The 25,465-nt window shown below is 35.6% G+C and overlaps 2 protein-coding genes across 2 annotated transcripts in view; both read right to left on the bottom strand.

The window, feature by feature from the left end:
• The window catches only part of usp47 (ubiquitin specific peptidase 47), a 72,146-nt gene extending 54,737 nt beyond the window's left edge, over positions 1–17,409 (bottom strand). Inside the window, 1 exon segment of the mRNA XM_056462335.1 lies at positions 17,146–17,409. Coding sequence (XP_056318310.1) covers positions 17,146–17,190 — 45 coding nt within the window. The 5' untranslated portion in view covers positions 17,191–17,409.
• Positions 17,410–18,905: 1,496 nt separating this feature from the next.
• On the bottom strand, positions 18,906–24,751 carry clec3a (C-type lectin domain family 3, member A). Its single transcript, XM_056462977.1, has 3 exons — positions 24,641–24,751; positions 21,914–21,994; positions 18,906–21,175 (listed from the first exon to the last, which is right to left on the bottom strand). The coding sequence occupies exons 1-3, from the start codon at positions 24,744–24,746 to the stop codon at positions 20,778–20,780; spliced, it is 585 nt and encodes a 194-aa protein (XP_056318952.1). The 5' UTR covers positions 24,747–24,751; the 3' UTR covers positions 18,906–20,777.
• Positions 24,752–25,465: the final 714 nt, after the last annotated feature.

The raw sequence follows: 25,465 nt of genomic DNA, 5'->3' as shown, positions 1-25,465 counted from the left end.
GCCAACTAATTGAGAAAGAGAAAGAGAGACAGAGGGCCACTGGGATACAGCTTAGCATTTCCAGTCCCTTTGAACACTATCAGAGAGCCTGAATCAAAGCCCACAGCAAGTGGTTGATCATTATTCAAGGAAATTCCATACATTGTTTGTTAGGGGTGTAACGTTATCATGGTTTATCTATGATTCGTACGGATCACAACCCACGGTTCGGAACACGCATGACCTGCGGATTAATACATTTTTTTTTTTTACTGACAGATTATTCTTAAATTTGTCATTTAAATCGCATGTATGAAAGCATTTAGGCTTTCCTGTAAAAAAATTATGACAGAAGATGTTGGGGCAGGTTATTCGGGATGTGGTGGGTTTCTTAGGTTATTAAAGGTGTTTTCTGTCATTATTTGTTTAGCCTGCATCAATGCATTCAGATCAGGGTTAAAAGATCAGGATCTCAACACCCACGCAACAAATTATAAATGATGGTGATTTGCATGTTTTTTAATCCTTCCAATCGCTGCATTCAAATCTGTGTTTGAAAAACGCAAAAATCAAGACAGTCAGTCTTTAGTTTATAAACAGTCGAATAACCCAGAAATAAAAAGAAATGAAAATTGTAGGCAGCAATAACATTGTTTAACCAAAAGGTGGCGACAACCAGCCATCAAACATATGTCACTGAATAATTCGTCAAAAATGAAACATCTAGCAACAAAACATGAAATTTTATGAGTGAATAACTGAATCATTTATTGATTACTAAAAATAAATATGGGTTGTGCAAACTATAATGTTAGATTTCTACATTTAGTGTTATCAGCAACCGTAGTAGTAACAGTGAATATATACTGTGAATAAATACTGAATATTTTACAATTTATTTCTATTCTGCTGATTATTTCTTCATTTTATTTTTAATAAAATTACAGGTTCTCAGTTCTTTTTGTTAAAACCAAAAGTTTCATGCAGTGCTGTTTTTGTAAGAAATGGAAAGCAAATTACACTTGTCTTCTCCCCTTTTTAACTTATCCGAAAAATGGTCCGATCCATGACTAAAAACCATTATCTGATCCGAACCATGAGATTTGTGATCCGTTTCACCACTATCACTATTGCTTGTATAGAGCAATTTCAGCCTTATGGGTGTGCCATTTGGAGTGAAATCTTAAAACATAAATGTACATAGAAAGTATATGTTAATATTGTATTGAAATATCTGTTCATATTTTCCAAAACTACTAACCACAGAGTTATTAAAATATCAATCTCAAAACATTTTTTACATTTTAAATGCGAAAATAAACATGCGTTTATGTGAACAAAAAAGTATACAACATACTTTGTAAAAATTCTGTGAATTAAACTGCACAACCCAAAAAAATGATGCTAATCAAAAGTATACGAGTTGGCTCTCTAGAACAAAAATTATTGATTTTATTTTATTTAACATTGTTGCATTTATGATCAAAAAGCTCAGTTATGGATGGAACAGATGTGAAATTGGTACTTGTGTGACTTCGGTTAATCAAATATAATTGTTTGAAAACATTGACAGAGACATTTTTATGTATTTTTGCAGTACTGTAAAGTACAAGCCTACACAAAAAACCTAGAGAGAGTTTCGCTATTTTAGGTTAATATTTATTATTTTGGTCAATACAGTGGTCCCTCGTTAATCACTGGAGTTACGTTCTAAAAATAACCTGCAATAGGTGAAATCTGCGAAGCGGTGTGCTTTATTTTTTACAATTATTATAGATGTTTAAGGCTGTGAAACACCTCACTACACACTTAATACACTTTTCTCAAACAGTCATTAACATTTTCACACTTTACTCTTATTTAAACACTCTCAAAGTTCAAACTTTTGTAGAAAAATAAGTCCAGTATTTCGCTGTCAGCAAAAGGTTCACAGAGCTTTGTGTGGATAATGTTGGCATCCAGCGTAATGTTCTTTTTTTCTGCAGTCACTGATCTACAAAACTAAAGCAGACTCCATCTTTAAGGGGGTCGCACACCGGATACGCACATGACTGTTGGAAGTAACACATGCCGGAAGCGCACATTCGCATGTTACTTAAAATTAAATTATTAAGATGTCGCTCTGTGGCGTGGCAGAATTGTGAACAGTGTCCCTAGTCGTAGCTGGGCACCGCAGACAAAATAAACCTATGTTTGCAATTCTAAAATGCATGGTGTTGTGTGGCGTGACGCATCTGGTGTGCGACTCCCTTTACGATGGTCTTACTGCAGACAGTTACAACCCTTTTTGCACCCTTGTTGGAACTCACACTGCTAGCGATTAGAGCTGGGCGATATGGGCAAAAAATCATATCCCGGTATTTTGCGGCGGAATGACGGTATGCGATGTATTTCCCGGTTATTTTCCCATAAATGGTTACTTGAGAGTTAAAGCCTTTATTAAAACTTTAATAAACAATTTTTGAGCAAAACATAATTCAAACACAGGGGTTTCCCTCCGTGTTTACAAATAAACAGCTGCTCAATAAATTACAGCTCCACAAAATCTTTGATAAATAAATACAGTACAGGGTTTATTTCCTGCTAAACAATATACACAGCACTACTGTGCAAATAACAAAGTAAACAGAACCATAGAAACCATAGCTACATTGTCAGAGCAAAAAAAGCAACACTTAAATAGTAACACAACAAAACGTATTGTAGGATAGAAAAGAACCACATTGAATTTAAATATGAAACACACAATATTTTATGTCACAATTACAGTGTTGTTATAAGTAATCCTGTATACCACAGTTGTGTGATTAACAAACAACAATTAAATCAGCTGTATATGTTTTTAGTTACACATTTACATGTATGTATTGTGCACAATTATTAAACAGTGCACACGTCGAAGATATCTAAAGAGAAGTCTTTCACTGCATGTAAAAAAATCCTACACTTTTTCTTTTGTTTTGACTAAACTTGTTTTACTAAATGTTAAATAAGGAGATGAAAACGAATAGACTATAGATATGAGAAGTAACGAAATAGTTTCAGAGTACTGTGATGAAATGCTGGTTAAGCGTATAAATGTAAACAGTCATTATAACAGACCAGAACGCAGAGCTAAATGTGTTATAACGTAAATGTAAAGAAGAGACCGTCGTGTAATAAATCCTGAACTGATAATCAGTGAATATGAGGTGCTTTCACTTTCGAAATGCGGTATAAACTCCTCCCATTTTGGCATTTTTATTTCTTGTGAACACATTCAGGTGCTGCTTGTCAATTTGACAATGCTTCTATGTTCGTTCTTGCTGTCAATTGTGGGAGAAATGATTGATAAACGATTTCTGAGACAGCAGCAGGTGCTGGGTGACGTGCGTGCTCGCAAGGGGGAGACAGATTTGTCCGGGCAGTCAGATTTCGATATAACACCAGCACTGCATGTTCCTTCATGTCGCGTCAGTGATGGGTCATTCTTGAACGATTCATTCACTTTGAACAAATCTTTTGTATGACTCATAGAGGGAATCATTCATTTGCGTATGTGCACATTTCTGCAAGTGGAGCTCGCGTGCTAACTTGGAGTGGTCTGTTTCGTGCAGAATGCGCACGTGTGGCCTCAAATCATATCGATATGAAAGATATTGGATAATACCGCATCACGTTGGGGAATCATATCGCTATATCCCCAAAACTCGATATACCGCCCAGCCCTACTAGAGATCGAAGATTTATGTTAATTTGGCAAGCTGAACGCATTCTGTACTGTACAGGAGACACAGAGGAGATTGACTGACAATGGTTTACAGCCAATCAGGACGCAGAACACAATACGCTGTAAAAATAAAATAAAATAAAATTATTAAATTGCACAAAAAAAAATAATAATAAATGCATGGCCACGAAAGGTGAACCAAGTTATAGCGAAGGACCACTGTATTACATTTATTTGCTTTTTTTTTCCATGGCAAGGTTGACATTTGGATGAAGTTGCTCAACAGGTTAACTTTCAAGACAAGTAACCCAAGTAAGTGCAAGTAACTCAGCCTGCTTTTTCATTCTAAATGATGCTAAAAATTCAGTACAAAGCGGCCACAGTGAAAGTAGAGGTTATCACACTGAGGCTTACCATTGTTTATCTAGTAACATCTGCATTCCTGGTAAAGAATGCGACGTGGGCAGAAAAATCATCTGAATACAACAACAAAAAAATGACAGAGCTTTTCATTCGTAGTGTAAGTGTGGCTCTTTAGATTTGGATTGAGTTGGTTTCAATTAGGGCTGCAGGACTTTGGGAAAAGTCTGATATTGTGATATTTTATTTCTCTGCGATAAATATTGCGATATGAATACAGTTTCACAAGATAGTTTGAATAGCACTATTTGACGGTTTTCTGGGGAGTCTAACAGTATTCAAGTAGTGAATTTAAATAATTACAATGCAATAAATGCGTTTTTACTTTGCGTTGTCTCGTTCCTAGTCCAAATATCTAAAAACTCTTAGATCAAGTAAAAATATTGTTTTGTTTTAAACTCGAGTCAAAATTATACGTTTTCCCTAAAACAAGCTAAATTAGTCAGCGGCAATAGCCTAGTGGTTAGTGCGTCGACACATAGCACCAAGGTGCTCACAGCGACCCAAGTTCGATTCCTGGCTCGAGGTCCTTTGCTTGTCCTTCCCCTATCTCTGCTCCCCACACTTTCCTGTCTGCAAAATCTCCACTGTCCTATCCCAATAAAAGGTGAAAACCCCTAAAAAAAATATTATTAAAAAAACCAAGCTAACTTATCTACCAGTAGGGTAAATAAATCAATGTTTTTTTCCACTTTAAAATGTAGATATTTGGACTAGAAAAAAGACAAAAATTATAAGTAAGATTTTTTGTTGCATAAATTGTTTATATTTCGTATGAATTCAGTAATGAAATAAAATTCTGTGGCTCCTGTGTGCGGGTGCCCACATTGCAATATCGATGCTGAATATATTGTGCAACCCTAGTTTCAATGTTCACCTAATTTTGGAGAGAGAAATGTATTGTTCTAAAGTAAATGGTCATTCTGTGATTATCTATTGTTATTGGTTGCGCAGGTGCCACTACTGATTTGCAAAAAATAAAAATAAAAAAAAGACATTTTGTTGTGTATGAAATAAATTTGCTGAATGAAGCCCAAAGCGTATGCGAGCAGTGCTACTTTGAACTGAGCGCAGCATATTTCAGCTTGGTACAAAAGGAAAGGCACCGCTGAATGAGCTAAAATGTATTTCACAGGGCCAACAGTACACATGAGCACTAAACAGCATTGTGAAGACCAATAAGAAGTGCTCAAATGTATTATGCTGCGTTCACACCAGTGGTGGAAAGAGTACTGAAAAATCCTACTTAAGTTAAAGTATAATTACTTGCCTAAAAATATAGTTCAAGTAGAGTAAAAGTTTCTGTTTTAAATAATACTCAAGAGTGGTAAGTAGGGAGTATTACGCTGTATAAAGCTGATGCATTTACATGTAGTTTTGAGGATGTGTGTAAATGTAACTTTATGTAGTGCATTTATTCTGTAGTCATAAAATGTTAATATTATTTTAGATTTAGGTTGTGATGTCAGGGGACCAAAACTCAATGTCTAGCCAGCATCTAAACACAACGTTATTATGATGTCCAATAAAAACATCAAATGACGTTGCCATATTAGGTTGTGTTAGAAAGTGACCAAAATCCAACGTCGAGCAAACATCGTAAACCAACATCTTGTTGACATCAAATACTGACATTTATTCGTCTTGTATGGCAACCAAAATCCAACGTCTGATAGACGTTGTAGTGGTAACGTCCACACAACGTCAAGCTGTAACATCATTAGGCATTGATATTTGGTTGATTTTATGTTGGACATTGACTTCGGCCTGACATTGAGTTCTGACGTCAACCCGATTTTCATTACCAAACAAAATGCAACGTCCCCATAATATTGGGGTATAACGTCAATCTAATGTCATGTTGGCTTCCTGTGCCTGCTGGGTGTTTAAGGCCGTTTCGTCGTCATCTCATCAGTGTCATGCATCTAAACAGTCTCTGGGTCATTGCGTGTAAAGATTTTGGACATCTTCTTGGACACTTAATGCTTCCTAACACTTTGCTGCAATTTTAAATCGCTCATGTCTTGAGGTTGTTCAGTATGGTGTGGTTTACCTTCATGTGCGATTTGACTGGACAGGAATCACAGGACTAATTTTCCTAATCCCCATAGACAAGAATAAATAAAGTAGTGACTGCAGGTTGAAGGAAAGTAGTGGAGTAAAGTACAGATCCAGCACTAAAAATGTACTCAAGGGAAAGTAAAAGTACACATTTTTTAAACTACTTAGTAAATTACAATTCCTGAGAAAAACTACTCAGTAATTTGAGTATTTGTAATTTGTTACTTTACACCACTGGTTCACACCAGATGCGGATGAAGCATCAAGAGCGAGTGATTTACATGTTAAGTCAATGCAAGGACGTGAGTAGACATCCTGCGGTGCGATTCGCCGGAATGAGGCACTGCGAATAATGCACAAATGAAGCAGCTCGAGTTGAGCGCTTCGCGTGTTTGACGATTGCTCGAGTTGGAAAATCTGAACATTCGCACCGCATTAACCAATCAGGAGCTTGCTATTGTAGGCGCTATTATGACGTAGTGCCTATTGTCGGTGTACCGAGGGGAAATCCTTATGCCGACACCAGACAACAAATCAAATTGGGCTCGACTCAATCTGAAGCACCAATGAAAGCCTCCATCATCCAGGTATAGTTTCTGGAGGAGTTGATGAATCACAGAGCTGGGTGCACCTCTGAAAGGATCTAGTGGACACGGCGCCGAACACATATATGCTGTTTTTCAGCCTTCCTTAAGCACATAAACACAGCTATTCTTTCAATAATATCCATGTTAGCCAATTAGCAACGAAGCTAGTCACCGGACAGAAAGAAGCCCTGCCCATGACGCAAATCCGCATCTATTGTGAAGCGAATTTGACGCGCGAATGAAGCGAGTAAACTCAAAATGTTCACGCGTCTATTTACACGTCATGACGCGATTTATTCGCACGTGCCATGTCTGGTGTGAACACAGCAATAGAGCTCTCCAAAACACACCACAAGTTAAACTTATCATATGAGTGCGTAATTCAACGCAATTACGCCCAATTTATACTTCTGTGTTGAGTTAATGCGTTAGGTCTGGCTAAACCTTATTGTAATGGTTCTGTCAATAAGAAAAAAAAGTTATCGACAAAATTTGCAAAATATGTTGGGGGGGGGACTATAATAAATGTAATTGGTATTTGGTCTTCTGCCAAGTACTTTAACCAATCATTTATTTTAATTGTGCACACTTATTGCATGTACTTTTAAGTCCCTGATGTTGTTGTAAAGCAGTTTCAAAATACAATGCTTTATTCATTTAAGGTACATTTAGAACAGATAAAATGTTCAAATACATTGTAATTAATATTGAGTTAACTCAAGTTATTATGCGATTAATCAAACTACGATTAAATATTTGGTCCCACTTAGGGCTGGGCCATATGGCAAAATTGCAATCTCGATAATTGTTTTCCATACTGAACGACAACAATATACATTTCGATATAAGTTGTTAGTGCTTCCAGATTTAAAAGAGTACACCAACAATGACTGAAACAACAAAAATTTTAAATTATTAAATGGCATGACATATTTTTGGCCGATACACTTTCTGTGTTTGAAAATTTGGTACATCTCTGATATAAACATACTTTTAGGCTCCCATTGATGGACAGTTCTGTTTTGTGATTGGCTCTTAGATCATTATAGAGTAATAACGTCAAGATCTTATCATTGTTATTGACATAAATTTTATCGCGATTCAATATAATATCGTTTATCAGCCCAGCCCAAGTCCCACTTTAAATTAGGTGGCCTCTACTAATGTACACTTGCACAGAAATTAATAATTTGTTACAATGTACTTATTGTGTAAATAAATGTTTTTACGTTGTACTTCTGATTGAATAATTAAAAACACGCATGTAATTACATTTGTAATTAATTTCTGTAATTACATTTGGAACTACAATGTTGCCCATCCCTTACACCTTAACAGACCCTTAAACCAACCCATACCAACAAACCTGTCCCTAACGCTACCCATATCCTCAAGAGCACCAGAAGTCTTCTGCAATACATTATGAACACAGTAAGTGCATTGTATTTTCTGTTGCAAGTCCATAGTAATTAAGGCCACCAAATATAAAGCAGAACTAAATAATTTAATCGATTGACAGCACAGATATATATTCATTACTTCATGAACTGTCGCACAACATGACAGTGTGTAAATGCAGAGTGTTTAAGTGCACGGTGTTTAGCGAGCCATTTGGGACACAATTACAGTATTGGAATGAGGTCAAGTTTAATTGCAATACTGTCTAAATCTGAACAGGGCAGAGATGCTGATGTTCATGTTTTAGTACACTATACTTACACAAGCTTGCTTTAATGCTGCCCTGTGCTGAATTGTTAATGTAACAATATAAAACATAGTTTTTCACCTTAATGAAAATAAAACAATAATAAAACTGCAAAAAAAGTGATTTGACTTATTATTATATAGCTGTCAGCATATACATTTAATTGATTAACCTTAATGTAGTCAAAAGTGCACATAGCACTAGGCTATAAATACAAGTATCAGATCAAGACATTGTCAGATAGTCAATTATAAATGACTCCAATTGGATTGAGCAGTACAGCCAGTGTTTAGATGTTGGTTTAAATTGCTTAGGATTCCTATCATGCAAAATCAACTTAACTTGAACATAAATGTGTGCATAAAAGAGTAGTGTAAACACATCATGTGCTTTTTTTTAAATTATTAAATAAAATTTCGACCCAATCCCAGCCATTTTGAGGCCAATCGCACCATGACGTAGATGTTTGGTTATCCCTGCCCACTGAAATTGATTGACAGGCGCATATTATCACGTCTCTGTATTAGCGCATATCTTCGTTCTCACAAGACAGGATTTACAAAGAAACTGGGATTGAAAGAGCTGTTCCAAATCTCTGTGATATCCAGCTGCACCTCGAGACGTAGTAGACTTAAAAAAAAAAAGGATGAGGACGAGTCTCTTTTTATGGATGCTAAATTGTGTTAATTTTGTCTAATAATGAATCTCCATATTATATCTCCATATTATATCTACATTATATCTACTTGTTGTATGAAGGGCATCCTGTTATATTTGCCGCAAGTAGATGTGCAAAAAATTCTTAAAAGAGGGTGCATGACAACAAAATTTGTAACAGCATTCATGTGTGGCTCATTCTTCAGTGCAGAAATACAGAATAAACTCCATAACAACTACTTCAAATAACATGACAATAACACTCAAATAATATTAGAGTTTCTGCTTCAGAATAATCGCTTCCATACTATATAGTATGCTAAAAGCAGTATGCGAGCCGAGTAGAATGTCCGAATGACCTACCGCTTCCAGCGAGATTCTGATGTGCGTATGCGATGGATGCTACGTCATCCCATGATGCTTTGCGAAAGAATTAATGAATGGGAAGAAAGCGACTTAGCTGACGTGGGTAGGTCACGTTAAAATGTCAAAATGGCGGATGTAGTATGTCTGAGATTTATTTATACTACTCACATTCATCCTATATAGAACATACTTTTCTAACGGTCAAGTAGTAAATTTAAATTCAAATATTGTACCTGCTGAGTAGTAGGCAATTTCGGACGCAGAACATGATTATGCTGCGTTTATCTGACACGGGCATGCTGGAATATTGGGCGGGAAGAACCCGCTGATTTGCATTTACAAGCAAAGAGTTCTATTTTAACGATCTAGACGCAAAGTCCAAAGAGCAGGGCGCAAAAGCATTAAGGGCGTGTCCAAATCCACTTTTGCTATTTTAAGGATGGAAAAATCCGCTTTGCGCCGCGGAGCATGGTCTAACAGGGTTGAGCTTATGCTCTTAATGAATTATAGGTGTGAATAAACCAATCAGAGTCTCATCTCCCATTCCTATTAAGAGTCAGTTACGTCGCGCCATGGCGCATTTGCTATTTACATGGCAGACTTTGTAATTGGAAAAAGTGAGTGCTTCACTAGCGAGAGAACTATTAAACAGACCGTCTGCAGCGCTAGAATGAGAGAATGAGCCTCCTCACTCTTTACTTTCACTTTCAAACTCTTTCGTGGATAAGGAAACGTGTTGTGCGCACAGACATCCATCAGCCTACATAATTAATTTCATTTGTTAAGCACAACGATTGGTTTCAAAACTATTTCTTTATTCAGTTTTAATTTCCAGCAAACGAATATATCAACAATAATAATGAAGTGTGGTCAAAAAATTGAGTTATATCCAAATACACATGCTGTGCCCCATGTGTTCCATAACCTGAAAGGTGGGCAAATCTAAGCTTTTTTTAAATAAAACAAATAGAAATATGCATATAATAAATAATACTGCTAATAATGATAACATTATACAAAAGCAAATTGTCATGAATAAACTGAAAAAGCCCCCCGAGATGGCATGAAGGCATTAAGGCAGTGGTTTTTATATTTATGTAGAAAATAATAATATTTACCTCTAAAATCACACCTCTTATCTATATCGAAACACCCGTGAGTCCACAAAGTGGCACAAATGAATTTGCTATTTAAATAACATGGTGGAAAACGGGAAAATTAGTGTTGTGCTGGTCTGAAAATAGCAACACGTCATAGAAACACGTCTTGCGCCTTATTGCGCTGGGTATATGATAGGGCCTATAGGCGCAAATCAACTAAAAACAGATCTCACCATAAAATTGACATTTTCAGCAGGGTATAATAAATGATCTGATGGGTATTTTGAGGTGAAACTTCACAGACCCATTGTGCAGATATCAAAAAGGAGCCCTTTAAAGTAACAAAATGAGTTTGGTGCAACAGGTTGCATGTAAACCCACACCTTATCAAAGAAGAAAATCACTGTTATGCTCAGCTGCCTTATTAATACAAACTAAAATTGAATATAGATTTGAAAAGATTGCTAAACTTACAAACCTTTCCTAAAAAGAAGCCCCTGGGGATATTTACTATGAAAAAAAAAGCTTGTGAAAGCTTAATGCAAAAATGAGCCACGCTGGGCATGAGTCACCCTCAAGCCTTCTGTCAAACGGCTTAATTACTTTTAGCAGGTGGTCTTTTGAAACTGCAAGCAGACCCTACAAACATGCATCATAATAATAGGAGACAGACATAAGCTGATTTTGACCAAAAAGCTACTGTGACGCTTAACTGCCTTTACGTTATTTGCTAAAACGCTAAACATTCCTCTTTATTTAAAGCTAATTGCCAGGTCTTCCTGTGAAAAGCATTGTTAAAAGCAGCGGGTTCCAAAATTCCGGAAATTTTCAAAGCTGGAAACTTTCCATGGGAATTAAAAGTAAAATACAGGAATTAACAGAAATATAAGGGAATAAACAGGGAATTAACCATTTTTTGCAAGCACCAGGAACAAGTATTCAACATAGAAATGTTCTGTCAGATATTTTTACTTTCAGTCGAAACCAAAAATGCAGTTTTCAGCCAATAATCCTTAATTCAATTCAATCTGTGAACATTGTCGCATTATGTACTGGTGTATCAATATTTATCGGTATATATCAAAATGTTTCTGCAATAATATAAAAAAGCAGATATCTATGGTTTATCGATTATGTGGAGGCAATGAGTTGAAATAAAGAAATTGATATTTACATTTCTATTTCATACAATTTATGTACATTTTCCAAATTGGAAAATTTCTAATTTCACAAATGAAGTTCCTGTGTAAACTTATTGGAAAGTTTTAAGAAATTTACCAGAAATTATCAGCCCCTTTGCAACTCTACTGAAAAGAGTAGGACATTTAATCTGAAATGAATGGCATCATTAGGAGAAGATGTCCTGAATGAACGCCTGCTGACACGGGACAGTCTTGATTACAGAGAACCCATCCAGAGCAGATTAAAACCAGCCAATCTGACAATGAAGAAAGCTCAGCATCACCGGTGAGCACATTGGTCCTCTGCATTAAATTGAGCTAGATCTTGGGTTATTTAGTAAATCTTTTGATTCAATGTGATTTGCAACAATTTTGACAGTGTTTAACAATGTCAATCAAAATGGACAATTATTATGTTTTATGCAATACAACACTGTTTATTACTTTTTATTAGGTGTGTGATAAGACACTTACTCGAGTAATGAGATTGAGTTCACGAGAACGAGATGAGGTATAACACAAAATGCAAAACTATTTAGGTGCTTTTTTAAAAAAACTTGTAATGAATGTTATTTTGCGTCTATTTTATTAAATTCTTTGCAGCAAAGGACATGCAAACACTACAAAATGTTTTGCTATAACTCTACTGACTGGCTTCTCACCTGCTAGAATAAAAGCAGTTTTTAATTTTTTATGAACCATTTTAAGGTCAAAATTATTAGCCCCTTTAAGCTATTTTTTTTCGATAGTCTACAGAATCGTTATACAATAACTTGCCTGATTACCCTAACCTGCCTATTTAACCTAATTTAACCTAGTTAAGCCTTTACATGTCACTTTAAGCTGTAGAAGTGTCTTGAAAAAAATCTAGTAAAATATTATTTACTGTCACCATGACAAAGATAAAATAAATCAGTGACTAGAAATTAGTTATAAAAGCTATTATGTTTATAAATAGGTTGAAAAAAAATCTTCTCTGTTAAACAGAAATTGGGGAAAAAATAAACAAGGGGGTTAATAATTCAGGGGGGCTAATAATTCTAACTGTATATATATATAAAATATACTAAATAAAATAAGAAATATAATATTGTTAATAAAATAACAAAATGATTTATAAATATTAATATACATCTACATATTTTTTTAATTGTATCTACATGTATTTGTGCATTTATATGCATAATAAATATACACAGTAAATGCACATATACTTGCATGATATTAACATTTAGTCTGTATGTGGTCGGTAGGGCCAGACCGAATCTGCGTACATTTGTTGCTATTTCTGCAGAGAATTTAGTAAAAAAAATCTGATTTATGCGGAATGATTTTAGGAGTATCATAACTAAAAACTTAATATATTAAATAAAAATACAAATAAAAAAATATGTTTACAACGCAAATCCAATTAGATCCATTTATTTGGTAAACAAAATAAGTCTCTCATATAATATATCTACTAAAAGACAAAGAAAATATTACTTTACAAACTGTATTGTAAATAAATCATGAACATTTTTAATATTATTATTTTATCACAATAATATAAGTGAAATTAATTAAAAAAACTGAATGAATATAAATTTACACACATTTCCACAAGTAAATACGTAGACTCAATGATGGGCTAAAAATCTGCGGAAATCTGCGTGTGCAGATTCCGTGTGGGCCTACAATGTCGGTCACGTTTAATCACCAAACAACTCTTATTTACACCAACAGTCTTATTTATGGTGCTTTCAAAAAATTTTTTTACAAAAATTTGCAGGTGATGACCCTAGTTTAACAGTCATACTACTTTCTATTAGGGCAGCCTCCATTAAACAATCAATAAAATCAACAATAATAACAAATTATGCAGTGTTTATTTATAATGTATAAGTATGTATATGTATACATGTTTACATTATTTATTTATATATATATATATATATATATATATATATATATATATATATATATATATATATATATATATATATATATATATATATATATATATATATATATATATATATATATATATATATATATATATATATATATATATATATATAGATACATAAATAAATACATAAATACATAAATATAAACAAATATATAACAAACAACTATATATAAACAAGCGCGTCACGGTAGCGAAGTGGTAGTACGTTTCCCTCACAGCAAGAAGGTAGCTGGTTTGAGCCTCGGCTGGGTCAGTTGGCAGTTCTGACAGTTTCAGTTTTACTTCCATAAATCATGCAGCCCTAGTTACAAAAAAATGCTGTCGTACTGTGATCTCATGAACCTTTGTGATATCAGTCCACATCATCCAACACTGGCACAGGATAAATACCACAACTATGTGAAAGTAAGGGCTCAATGTGCCTTGAAGGTAATCTGCTGCGCTGGTGATAAAATATAACTATAAACTTTAGTGCTGCTGACTAATAAATGATTTCCAGCAAGAGTTGTCATCACAACCCTGAGGAAGAGTGTGGGAGAGTCAAAACATCACTATAAAACATACAAATGTGTGTAATAATTGGCGTTGAGTCAGTGAAGGACATGTTAATCCCACAGAACAATTTATAATACCAAACAGGATCAAAAGCAATCATTTATTTTAGGCTAAATTCAAAATGACTTTTTGTATTGTCACCCATTTGAATGGATTAATCCCATTCTAAAATTAGTCTGAATCCCGATCAGACACGCTCGCCGGTGAACTCATTGCACCAAGAATGACAACATAAACAGCACCCCATAAAATACTGATAAAGAAATGTGTTCATATTACAAGGATGTTTATGTTATAACATTGTACAATAGACCACTAGTTTCCATACACCTATTTTTATGCACAATATGGAATATCATGTAAAATTGCTTATAGGGATTGTTAAAATGTATTAAAAAATAAATAAACTCAAAGGTTTGGAACCACTTGAGAAGGGTGAGTAAACAGTAAGTACATTTTCATTTTTGGGTGAACTATCCCTTTAAGGGAAACGCCTAGAAGGGCATACATTTTAAAAATGCATGCGGACAACTGAATGGGATAACCTTTTTATCCGCATAATGCACATAAACGATGATGGAAACATTTACCGAATAAATTCCAGCATGTGCATCAAAAAGTAATGTGATTTTGTTTTTTACTTATCATGTGATGATAAAAATGGGCATGATGGGATGGCATTAGGACAAACCAGTGGACCGACCACATTGTAAAACATCTGAAAAGTTGTTTTGATCATCCTTAAATGCCTCAGCCAAAGTCTGTCATCAAAGTGGTTCAGTATTATTATCTCCAGAACTGTCTTGAGGAGCTGCGCGAAGTGGCTCGACCTACTGTCGCAAATTATTTTATTTTATTTTTTTGGCTTTTTTGATATTTGGTGCCAGTTTATCAAGAAATGACGATTTTACTCTCTTTGCCTCATTGGATGGAAAGTAGGGCTGCATGATTTTGATGACATTGCCAGATTAAACACAACTATTTGTGTATAAAGTATCTGTTTTGTGAGAGGTGATTCTTATATGATATGTGAACGACCTGTACAGCTTTACTGTAGACATTTTCTCAAGCAAAAATGGTGCTGACTGAAACATTCTGTCGTACACCACGCCCCCCAAAAGAGTACCATTTGTACCCTTTTAGCAATGGAAACGCAAGCCTGATAAAGGTGACCTGTACCGACCCATACCGTACCACTCAGTGGAAATGGGTCATTAATGATTTATGACATATAACTGGTTTTACTGCATTCAAACTAAAATTACCAATAGCATAAAGTAGGGGTGCCCAAAGTTTTTCTTATGAAGGGCCACAAACCAAATTTGATTGAGTGCGGTGGGTCAAAGGTGAGTACACCAAACTCTATTACAATGGGTAAATTCCATGGGTAATTTCTTAATTTCTATAATATATAAAAAATAACCAGAAAACATTGATATACATTAACTAACGCACTATATATCTGTTCATTTTATAATTAACTTATTAGTTAAAAACAATCCCATTTATAACAGAATGGAGTTACACTAGTCAAACTGCACCTGTATTTGCTTTGATTTGTCGTGTGACAGTATTTATATGTTTAAAAAAATCGGATTAATTTACAAATATGTAATTGAAACATTTAATTTCAGTTTGCTTTTTTTGTAGCTTAGCAATAAAATAAACAAATTAGGTTATATTCAATTAGAAATTACAATATCTGTTAAAGGTTTTCACTCCAACCCTTTCCATCATTCTCAATCTTCTCAGATGGGATGGTGGGCCAAATCAAAGGTAACCATGGGCAAACTTTGCCCCAGTTTGGACATGTCTGGCATAAAGACTATAAAGTAAACATCTCCAGGATTTCTGCAGGTTTCTTTAAGTCAAATTTAAGACCATTATGAATGAAATTTAGACTTTTACAGGACTAAACACAACAATTTTTTTCTAACGGCCCAGTTACTTCAGTAAACAGTTTTTGTATTAATAGAAGATCATGTAAAGGGATGTGTTGCTTTAGTTTTCTTTCCCTGCTAAAGGAATTATTTTTATTATGTACAAACGTCTAACAACTGTTGTGATTTGTATCTCTTTGCAATAAAAACAAATATAGTTTTGAGATGAATTATCTGTGATTTACGACTTTTTAAGACCTCGCGGACACCCTGATCTTGAAAATTGAGGGTTCAAATGTCACTGAAAATACTGTATTTTTCTGCAAGTGTCATGAGGAAGATAAATAACTATATTCCTATCAGATCTAAATCACATCCGCGTAAAAAAAAAACAAAAAAAAAAAACAATGTGGATTGAAACTGAAACTATTTGATTTTTTTGTTGTTGTTTTGGCCATTTAAAATAATCACGGTAACAAAAAAAGAGATTCAGAAGATGTTGACAACACGCAGAAATTAAAGCAGAGGTCACCACTCCTCAAAAATACACACAAGTCTAATCTGAATTATGTCTGTGATGTGAATGATGCTATGTGGATTAAATCAAGCAGTCTAATCTGAGCTGCTAACATAAACTATGGCGCACACTTTAGCACCTCCCAAAACTCACTCCTGCAGGACACTTTGCGGGCTGAGGAGAGAGTAAACAGCCTCACTGCACACATGACAACACGCTATCCGGCCTACTAATTCCATAAACCTCCGGTATAGAGCGGTTATGAACGTATTTAATCTGTTGTGAAGACTTGTTGACTGATAGTTAGCTGAGCTGCTGCTAACACAGTTAGCCGCTCAACTCACAATCCTGACACGCACTTTTTCCGTACCTCCTCCACTGTGTTTAAACGCGATTCTCTGATTTACACTGCGATTTTTTTTAAACAGGGTGATGGTGTGATTTAAGTGTGTTATTTTGAGGTCGATCATCTCTCACCTCTTTGGGCACAAGCTGCTTTTCTTCGCTGGGCACCATTTCCATCTGATCATCAAGCCGCGGTCCGCTGTCAACAACAGGAGCTCTGCGAGTGGCTTCGGGACAGCATTCTGAGCGTGTTAGGAGAAACGAGTCGATGTCGGGGAGACTACTTTTAGTCTAAATGGCACGTAATCCAGCTTAATCTGCGTTACTTTCTTTCTTGCTGGACTGTAAGCAAAAACAGCAATCAATGGAGGAAAAATGGCCGCCACGCACTTTCGCGAGACTTCACATCAATCTGCGTCACTTCCGACAACACTCGCTGTCTGTGGACATTAGAAAACAGCTGAAAGTGTAAACTGACAGTTAGCAAACTGAAAAATATTGTGATGTAATGCGAGACTTAGCGTGATAGTGTAACACTAAACTTGCTCTGAGGTCACATTTCAGCCTGTCGAATAAAAGTCTTCATTATAAGTGAACTTTGACTCCTTTGTGTGTGCTGTGTGCTTTTATTGTGTTCACTTCTTTCACAACACAACACTCAAAAGTGAAATGAATAATATAAATGTTTTTCAAAAATTCACTGCCTAATCAGATTCCAAAAATCAAGTAAGCTACTAGTAATTAGGGTAAACAACTTTTTAGTGTAGGCTAACTACAGTTAGCTACTTTTTATGGATTAGGCTACATATTACAACATCCCATCACACAAAAACATTTTTGTTGGACATATTTGAGACAACAAATGACGTTTTTAAAAAAACGTTATAAATTCATGACTTCACAACATTGCCAAAACGTTTTTTGCATTATTATATAAAAGGTGTACGCCAGGGGCGTCGCTAGACCCAATTTACTGGGGCACGTGCCCCAGTAAAAATCTCCAGTGCCCCAGTAAATGCATTGAGATATGATTTACTTCATATGCAAGCGTATTTATTAAGAGTGGTAATTTTAAAATAAAGACGTTATTCTCTATGTGCAACCGAACCAACGTTGGTGAAAGCAATGTGTTTGATCAAAAAGCAAACTGACGCATCGCCACGTGTGCACAGAGAACCCGCGCGCCTCTCGCACGCGCTGCTCTTCTGCCGCTGCGAGTCCCGGTAGTTAACATGCGCGCCAAAAAAGTAGGCTACTTGGTTGTCACGCACTGCTCATGCGTTGTAAAACCAGTGTAACAGGCTTTTTTGTTTAGCTGGTCGACAAAACTAAAGCTTAAACAATATGATGGTGATCTTACTAAGCATGCCTCCTGATAGTTTTTTTGTATGAAGCAAAAAGGAGGGATGAGAAGTCAGGAAGGTAAAGACTTAATAAACCTAATTATCTGCCATGTGTCAAGTCTAAGACAACAGATAATTTTATAAAACATCTTTTTTGTATTTTATTGAATTGTCTATAGAATTTCATTTAAATGAAATTAATATTTATGCAAATATATCAAGAATACTTTTATTTATAACAAATATTTATATTAAAAAATATATATATATATTATTTTATTTATTTATTTATTTAGAGGAGGGGGGGGGGGTGCCCCAGTAGAGCTTTATGTCTAGCAACGCCCCTGGTGTATGCTACTATCATCTTTTGGTGGCCTAAGATTTTTGCACAGTAATGTATAATTTATTTATTTTAGGGTCTCTTCGGGTCTTATGTATTTAAAAGCTTAAATGTATAAAAACTGTTTACATTTTACCTTACAATGAATGTATACAATATTACTCAGTACCTCATTTTTGTTGTATATTTTTATTTATCATTAATTTCATTCAAAATTTCCAAAAATATCCAGTTTTTGTTGCAATAAACACGAAGGTTGTAAACTTTAAACATACTGTATGCTGGATTGGATAAAGACATCACTGAATAAAGAAATCACACCACTGCTGACTGTTTAATGTTACTGAATGGATAGTTCCTGTCCTTGATTCTGATTGGTCGAGCCTCATTCAAAGCTGTTGTAAAAATACTCTACAAACAAACATCTGTGACTTTTGCTTGCCAACCTTTCCTCTATCAGTTAATGTCTTTGATCTGTTTTATTTGGTTAACCCTTGTGTAATGTTCAAATGGATTACCCTTTCGCTATATGTTTAGGGATGTTTTAGCCCTATTGACTTCCATTATAACCACATTTTTTGATTGCAAAACCATGACACCAAGTAATCATGAATTCTTGATTGTCAATGTTTTTCCCTGTTAGGAAGAGGTAGAACTTTTAATTTTTATGGTCGATCATCAGTTGGCACCATTAACCCTTTAAATAGGCCTGTGCAAAAAAGTTTCCAACTTTCATATGGAGTAAAGCAGCAAATTATAGTGTGTGTGCATAAATACACTTACTATGTTTACTATGTTCTGAGAGCTGAGCTGCTTATTTTTTATCTTCTCAAACATATTAATGTAAGTGAGCAAAGTTCTCTCTCACAATCATGCACACTATAAAGTACACTAGCTGACAAAAGTCTTGTCATTGATCCTAGTTGTAGTGCAACAAATAACTTGACTTCTAGTTGATCATTTGGAAAAGTGGCAGAAGGTAGATTTTATTGATGAGTTATCTGTCGAACTGCATCCCAATCATCACAAATACTGCAGAAGCCCTATTAGAACCCACATGGACCCAAGATTCTCATAGAAATCAGTCAAGTTTGGTGAGGGAAAAGTCATGGTTTGGGGTTATATTCGGTAAGGGGGCTTACAAGAGATCTGCAGATGGATGGCAACATCAACACCCTGAGGTATCAAGACATTTGTGCTGCTCATTACATTACAAACCACAGGAGAGGGCAAATTCTTCAGGAGGATAGCGCTCCTTCTCATACTTCAGCCTCCACATCAGAGTTCCTGAAAGCAAAGAAGGTCAAGTTGCTCCAGGATTGGCCAGCCCAGTCACCAGACATGAACAGTATTGAGCATGTCTGGGGTAAGATGAAGGAGGAGGCATTGAAGATGAATCCAAAGAATCTTGATGAACTCTGGGAGTCCTGCAAGAACGCTTTCTTTGCCATTCCAGATGACTTTATTAATAAGTATTTGAGTCATTGCAGAGATGTATGGATGCAGTCCTCCAAGCTCATGGGAGTCATACACAATATTCATTCTTTTTCCACTGCACTGTGACTTTTTTTGCACTGCAACTGATGATCAACAATAAAAAAAAAAACGTTTTTACCTCTTCCCAACAGAGAAAACCACCGACAATCAAGAATGCATGATTATATGGTGTCATGGATTTTCAATCAATCAAAAATGCCATTATAATGGAAGTCAATGGGGCAAAAACATCCCCAAATATAACAAAAGGGTAGTGAATTTGCCCATTTTCAAAGCATTTCCCCAAAATATCCGTCGAAATAAGATTTGTCACCAAAAGTCATTCTATTTGTGGAAACACAGAGAAAATTGTGGTCGAAACAAGCCTTAAAATCAACCTAGAATAGATTAAAACACCCCGAAACGCACATAAGGTTTAAACCATGCAACATACAGTATGCAATAACCATTTGATACAATAGGCATCTACAGAGAAGCCGTGGTTTACAGTAAATTTAAAACAGGGTTTTAACAAAGTAATCAATGTAAAACATGGCTTCTTAGAGCGTATTGCTTAATTGAATGACTGGCCTGTGAGTTGCAGCTCACGGAATAAGATATTCACAGATGTATTTCTTCTGGGAGCGACAGATCTCATCATGCCACTTTCCCTGAGCAATGAGTGACAGAGCGACACAGCTTTCCCTTTTCCCGCCAGTGGGTTCTTTCTTGGCCCGGTCCCAGTGGAAGAAAGAGACGGGCAGGCTGTTGACATCCACATACTGGCCCTCCCTCACGATATCTGTGATGCCGATCCAGAAGTCTCTGGCTGCCGGAGAGCTGCGTTTGGCGTAGTCTCTGAGCTCCTCGTTTTCGCTGAGGTCCCGGGGAATGGCCAGCGTGCCGCCCTGAGAGATGCAGTCCTCGTTGGCCTCATGATAGTGCTTGGCCTGATCGGAAACCAGGTAACACTTCCTGTGGGCTTTGATGCCACGCAGGCAAACTGAAAAGACAAATGGAAACTGGTTTGGAAACAGTTATTATAATATATAATTTCATTTTTATTGAAAGTCCACATGAACAGGAAGCTGGGCTGTTTTTTTAGGAAAGTTTAGGAAAAGGGTTTGGGGAAAGTTATTACAACCTAACAAACATCTCCTCCTCACCATTTCTGTTTGTTGTCAAAACTGACAGATGGAGGGGCGTGGTTAAGTATGTTAGCCACTCCCAATACCTCAGACAGACTGAGAATTAATTTAACTCAAAACACAAGTTACTGCTATACGCCACAGTTTACTGTAGTAAAAACTAAATTATACAGTTAGTATCTATTGCAGTTTGTCAGTTCACTATAGTTATTGCAGTATGTTGTAGCATTCATTACCAAAGAGCTGTGAATACTATATGCACTACAATAGACTTTACTATAGCATGGTTTAAATACACTGTTGACTTGAAGTTATCATAGTATTTTTTCATTAGTTTAAACAGGCCACAAAAGAATACACACTGCTGATGATTGTGGTGTGAAACAGACCTATAGGAAACGCTGGGTTATTTAAACCCAAATTAGGTCAAATATGGACCGAAACACTAAATTTGGTTCTATTAATTTAACAAAAAAAACCCATAATAGATTAAATTCATCTGCCATTTTTAGCGTAATAATAAATTATGTAAATTACGTGAGCATGGGGAGTTTTTAAATAAAATAAAAATAAAGCTTGTGTTTTTTGTGTACCTGTTTGCAGAGCCTGCATTTCCTTCAAAGAATTGACTTCCTGCCACAGCTTGTCGATCTGTGTCCTCATGTCATCTTCTTCTGGAGAAGAAGAACAATAGACAGAGGTCAAAGCAAACCTATATCTTTAACAAAACACAGCGATCATCTAAACAATTGAAGAAAGTTTGCAACCTATTTAGGAAAAATATCCAAGTACATGTTTTATTATGAGTCCTTGTTCCAGCAAATTGAATCTTTTCCTTTCCTAAGTTCAAAGTTGAGTGTATTGTGTGATACAGATTGTACAATTGTAATTCTTGTTATTATTTACCTTTTTATATGTTGGTGTGTTTTTAAACTTTATTTCATTGTATGTGTTTAAGTTGATTCTATCTATACTTTTTAAAATATAATTGTTTTTGTCTCTTTTTTTACTGTTATTTGCCATAAAATTTATTTAAAAAAAACAGTGGCAGTGGTAGTTTTTCTCAGGAATTGTAATTTACTAAGTAGTCTTAAAAAGGTGTACTTTTACTTTCCCTTGAGTACATTTTTAGTGCTGTATCGGTACTTTTACTCCATTACTTTCCTTCAACCTGCAGTCACTACTTTATTTTTTCTTGTCTTTGTGGATTAGAAAAATCAGTCCTGTGTTTCCTGTCCAATCAAATTTCACATAGAAGGTAAACTGCATCATAATGAACTACCTCAAGACATGAGCGATTTAAAATTGCAGAAAAATGTTAGGAAGTATTAAAAGTGTCCAAGAAGATGTCCAAAATCTTTACACGCATTGACCCAGAGGCTGTTTAGATGCATGTCACTGATGAGAAGATGAGGGATGTTTACTGTATGATGACCGAAATGGCCTTAAACACCCAGCAGGCACAAGACGTCAACATGATGTCAGATTGAAGTTTTACCCCAACGTTGTGGGGACATTGCATTTTGTTTGTAAATGAAAATCAAGTTGACATCAGAATTCAAAGTCAGGCCAAAGGACAATGTCCAATGTGCAACCTAAAATCTACCAAATATCGATGTCTAACAATGTTACAGATTGGTGTTGAGTGGACATCACTATGACATCTATCAGATGTTGGATTGTGGTTGCCATACCTGATGAATAAATATCAGTACGTCAATATGATGTTGTTTTAAGATGTTGGCTTGACGTTGGATTTTGGTCACTTTCTAACACAACCTAAAATCAACCAAATATCGACGTCATTTGATGTTATTGGACATCAAAATAATGTTGTCCTTAGATGCTGGCAAGACATTGGGTTTTGGTTATCTGACATCACCACATAAATCTAATGTGTTATGATGTTGTGTGCCTGCTGGGCAATGACTAAACGCAGCTTTGTTTTTGCATCATTCCCTCATAGCAAACTAACAGTAAGAAAAACGTGGTTAAGAATATTGCCGTCAACAGAAAAGGACCACAACTCCAAACACAGAAGCAAATTATTAGTCTTTGATAGAAGAACAAACATTTTGTTTATTAACTTGCACGGATTTATTCACCTGAAGAATAACAATGCGAGGGAGCAAAACAAACACCGTAAATTTTGATTTCACACGGACTTTAATACTTTTACAGCACCCTTGTTACATATAGCAATATCACACAAGTGGCAGTGTGATATGGCTGTATATCGGCACAAGTGGGACACTAAGGCATGCGTTTATAAAACAGTTCGACAGCATAATCGTGTATATAAAAAAAAATCAAACACAGAGAGTCTTAAAATCCTTTTGTATGAGGAACTACTGTCTTCCGCCATTCATTCTCATCTACGGCAGAAACTGTTACTAATTCACCAACGTCACTTTAGAGCTAGTATTTGAATGATTCTCTAGCGTAATGTCTAAAGTGATGACAAAACAGGTGATTTTGCTCACATTTCAGGATGATAAGGCTGAACGGCATGAAATGCCATCAATTTAGAGACATTTCTCTATTGCAATCCGGAGATCATAATAATTAACCTCGAAAAAGCCAAAGCAATGCAAACACTTCCAGATTTATGTTATGTTTGCAATAAAGAAAATCGCTAAACACATGCAGGAATTTCTTCTTTCTTTCTGTTTACTGAACTAGTCTGCAGTAAAGAAAACAGGAGACTCGTTAGAGACAAACAAATGGTCAACCAAAAAGTAACTCAGGGTTATACAAAGAGTGGCGAACATAAAAAAAACATACATTCCTGATATTAGAGTCCCATCTCACACTCAATAAACTACAATTATATGGTAAAATACAGCACTACAACATAGAAGAGAGAGAGAGAGAGGTCGACTTAGAATGTCACTTACCAGTTTTATAATGATTTTTCTCCTCTAAGTACTTATTATGTGGTCTCTTTCGCCATCTTGTGGCGGAATTTCAACCATCTTTGCTCTGCTCAGATAGGCTGATGGATGCCGACTTCAGTTCGAATCAACAAATTGATTGTTGAGCCCAGCATTTTTTACAGTGTACACTCAAAAAATATTTGTGCTGCTTGTTGAAATTAATTATTAAAAGTAAGCTGAAACCACACAATTCTTAAGATTTTTTTTATTTTTATTGTTTTATGTTCAATTCACTTACATTTGTTAGCTTAATCTCTTTGTGTTGGGACAACTCTGCATTTTTTCAAATGTATAGCAGGATAGCTTTTGTGCCTTTTTTTCCATGAGTGCTCACATTCAATTTTAACAGTGTAATAAGATAAACTAGAGCAAAAAGTACAGTACCTCTCTGTCGAGCAGGAACGGCTTTCTTGGTGCGAGAGGGATGGCCATATCCATCCTGGATAAAACTGAAGCAGATCACCAACAGCAGAAGCAGAAACTGTCTCATGATCACTGCAGGAAAAACTCAGAAAAAATCACAGCAGCTCTTTAAATCACTGGCAGAAATATGATTTTCTGTCCTCCACACCCTCCCGCCATTGGCTGGACATTCAGTGTTTGTGTACCTAAAGGGGACTGAAATCCCTTCAGTCACTACAAGCCTTCCTCTGTTTCCAGACGTTCATAAATATTGACTTGGGAAGAACATGAAATTCATTTGGTAGTTTTCCCCATTCATAACTCAACAAGAAAATTCATTCACTATACCATGTGTGTCAGAGATTTAAAGAACTGAATGGAATTTAATTATATTTCAGTTTCAGATTTCTGTACTGTAAATAAATTCCTTTCTAGGTTGACTATATATCAGTATGTTCTGAAGAATTGTGCAAAGTAAATTATGAAAAGTATAAAAAAGTCTAGGGGCAAATCTGAAAGATATAACCCCAATGTTAGCTTTGCTTTGCTTTTCTACAGCATTCATCTTTAGTTTTGTTTTGCAGTGTTGTACATTTTGCAATCCAGGCTCATTCTGAAAACGTACCTCTATATATATCTGGAGAGGGCCAAATATGTCCTAGGAGGACCTTTTTTTGCAGTTTTTGTTTTCAAGAATCCACAAAAGGCCACTGTGTTCACTTTTAGAGATCTCAAATTTCTCTCGCGAGCGCCATTTGCACTTGCTGTTCCCTTGTAAATCTACCAGAGGCTGCTGTTGACTGACTG

Source organism: Danio aesculapii, chromosome 7, assembly GCF_903798145.1.
Source record: "Danio aesculapii chromosome 7, fDanAes4.1, whole genome shotgun sequence".
Classification (NCBI taxonomy): domain Eukaryota; kingdom Metazoa; phylum Chordata; class Actinopteri; order Cypriniformes; family Danionidae; genus Danio; species Danio aesculapii.
The sequence above is the reverse complement of the archived record's forward strand: the minus strand, read 5'-3'. Positions and strand labels throughout refer to the sequence as shown.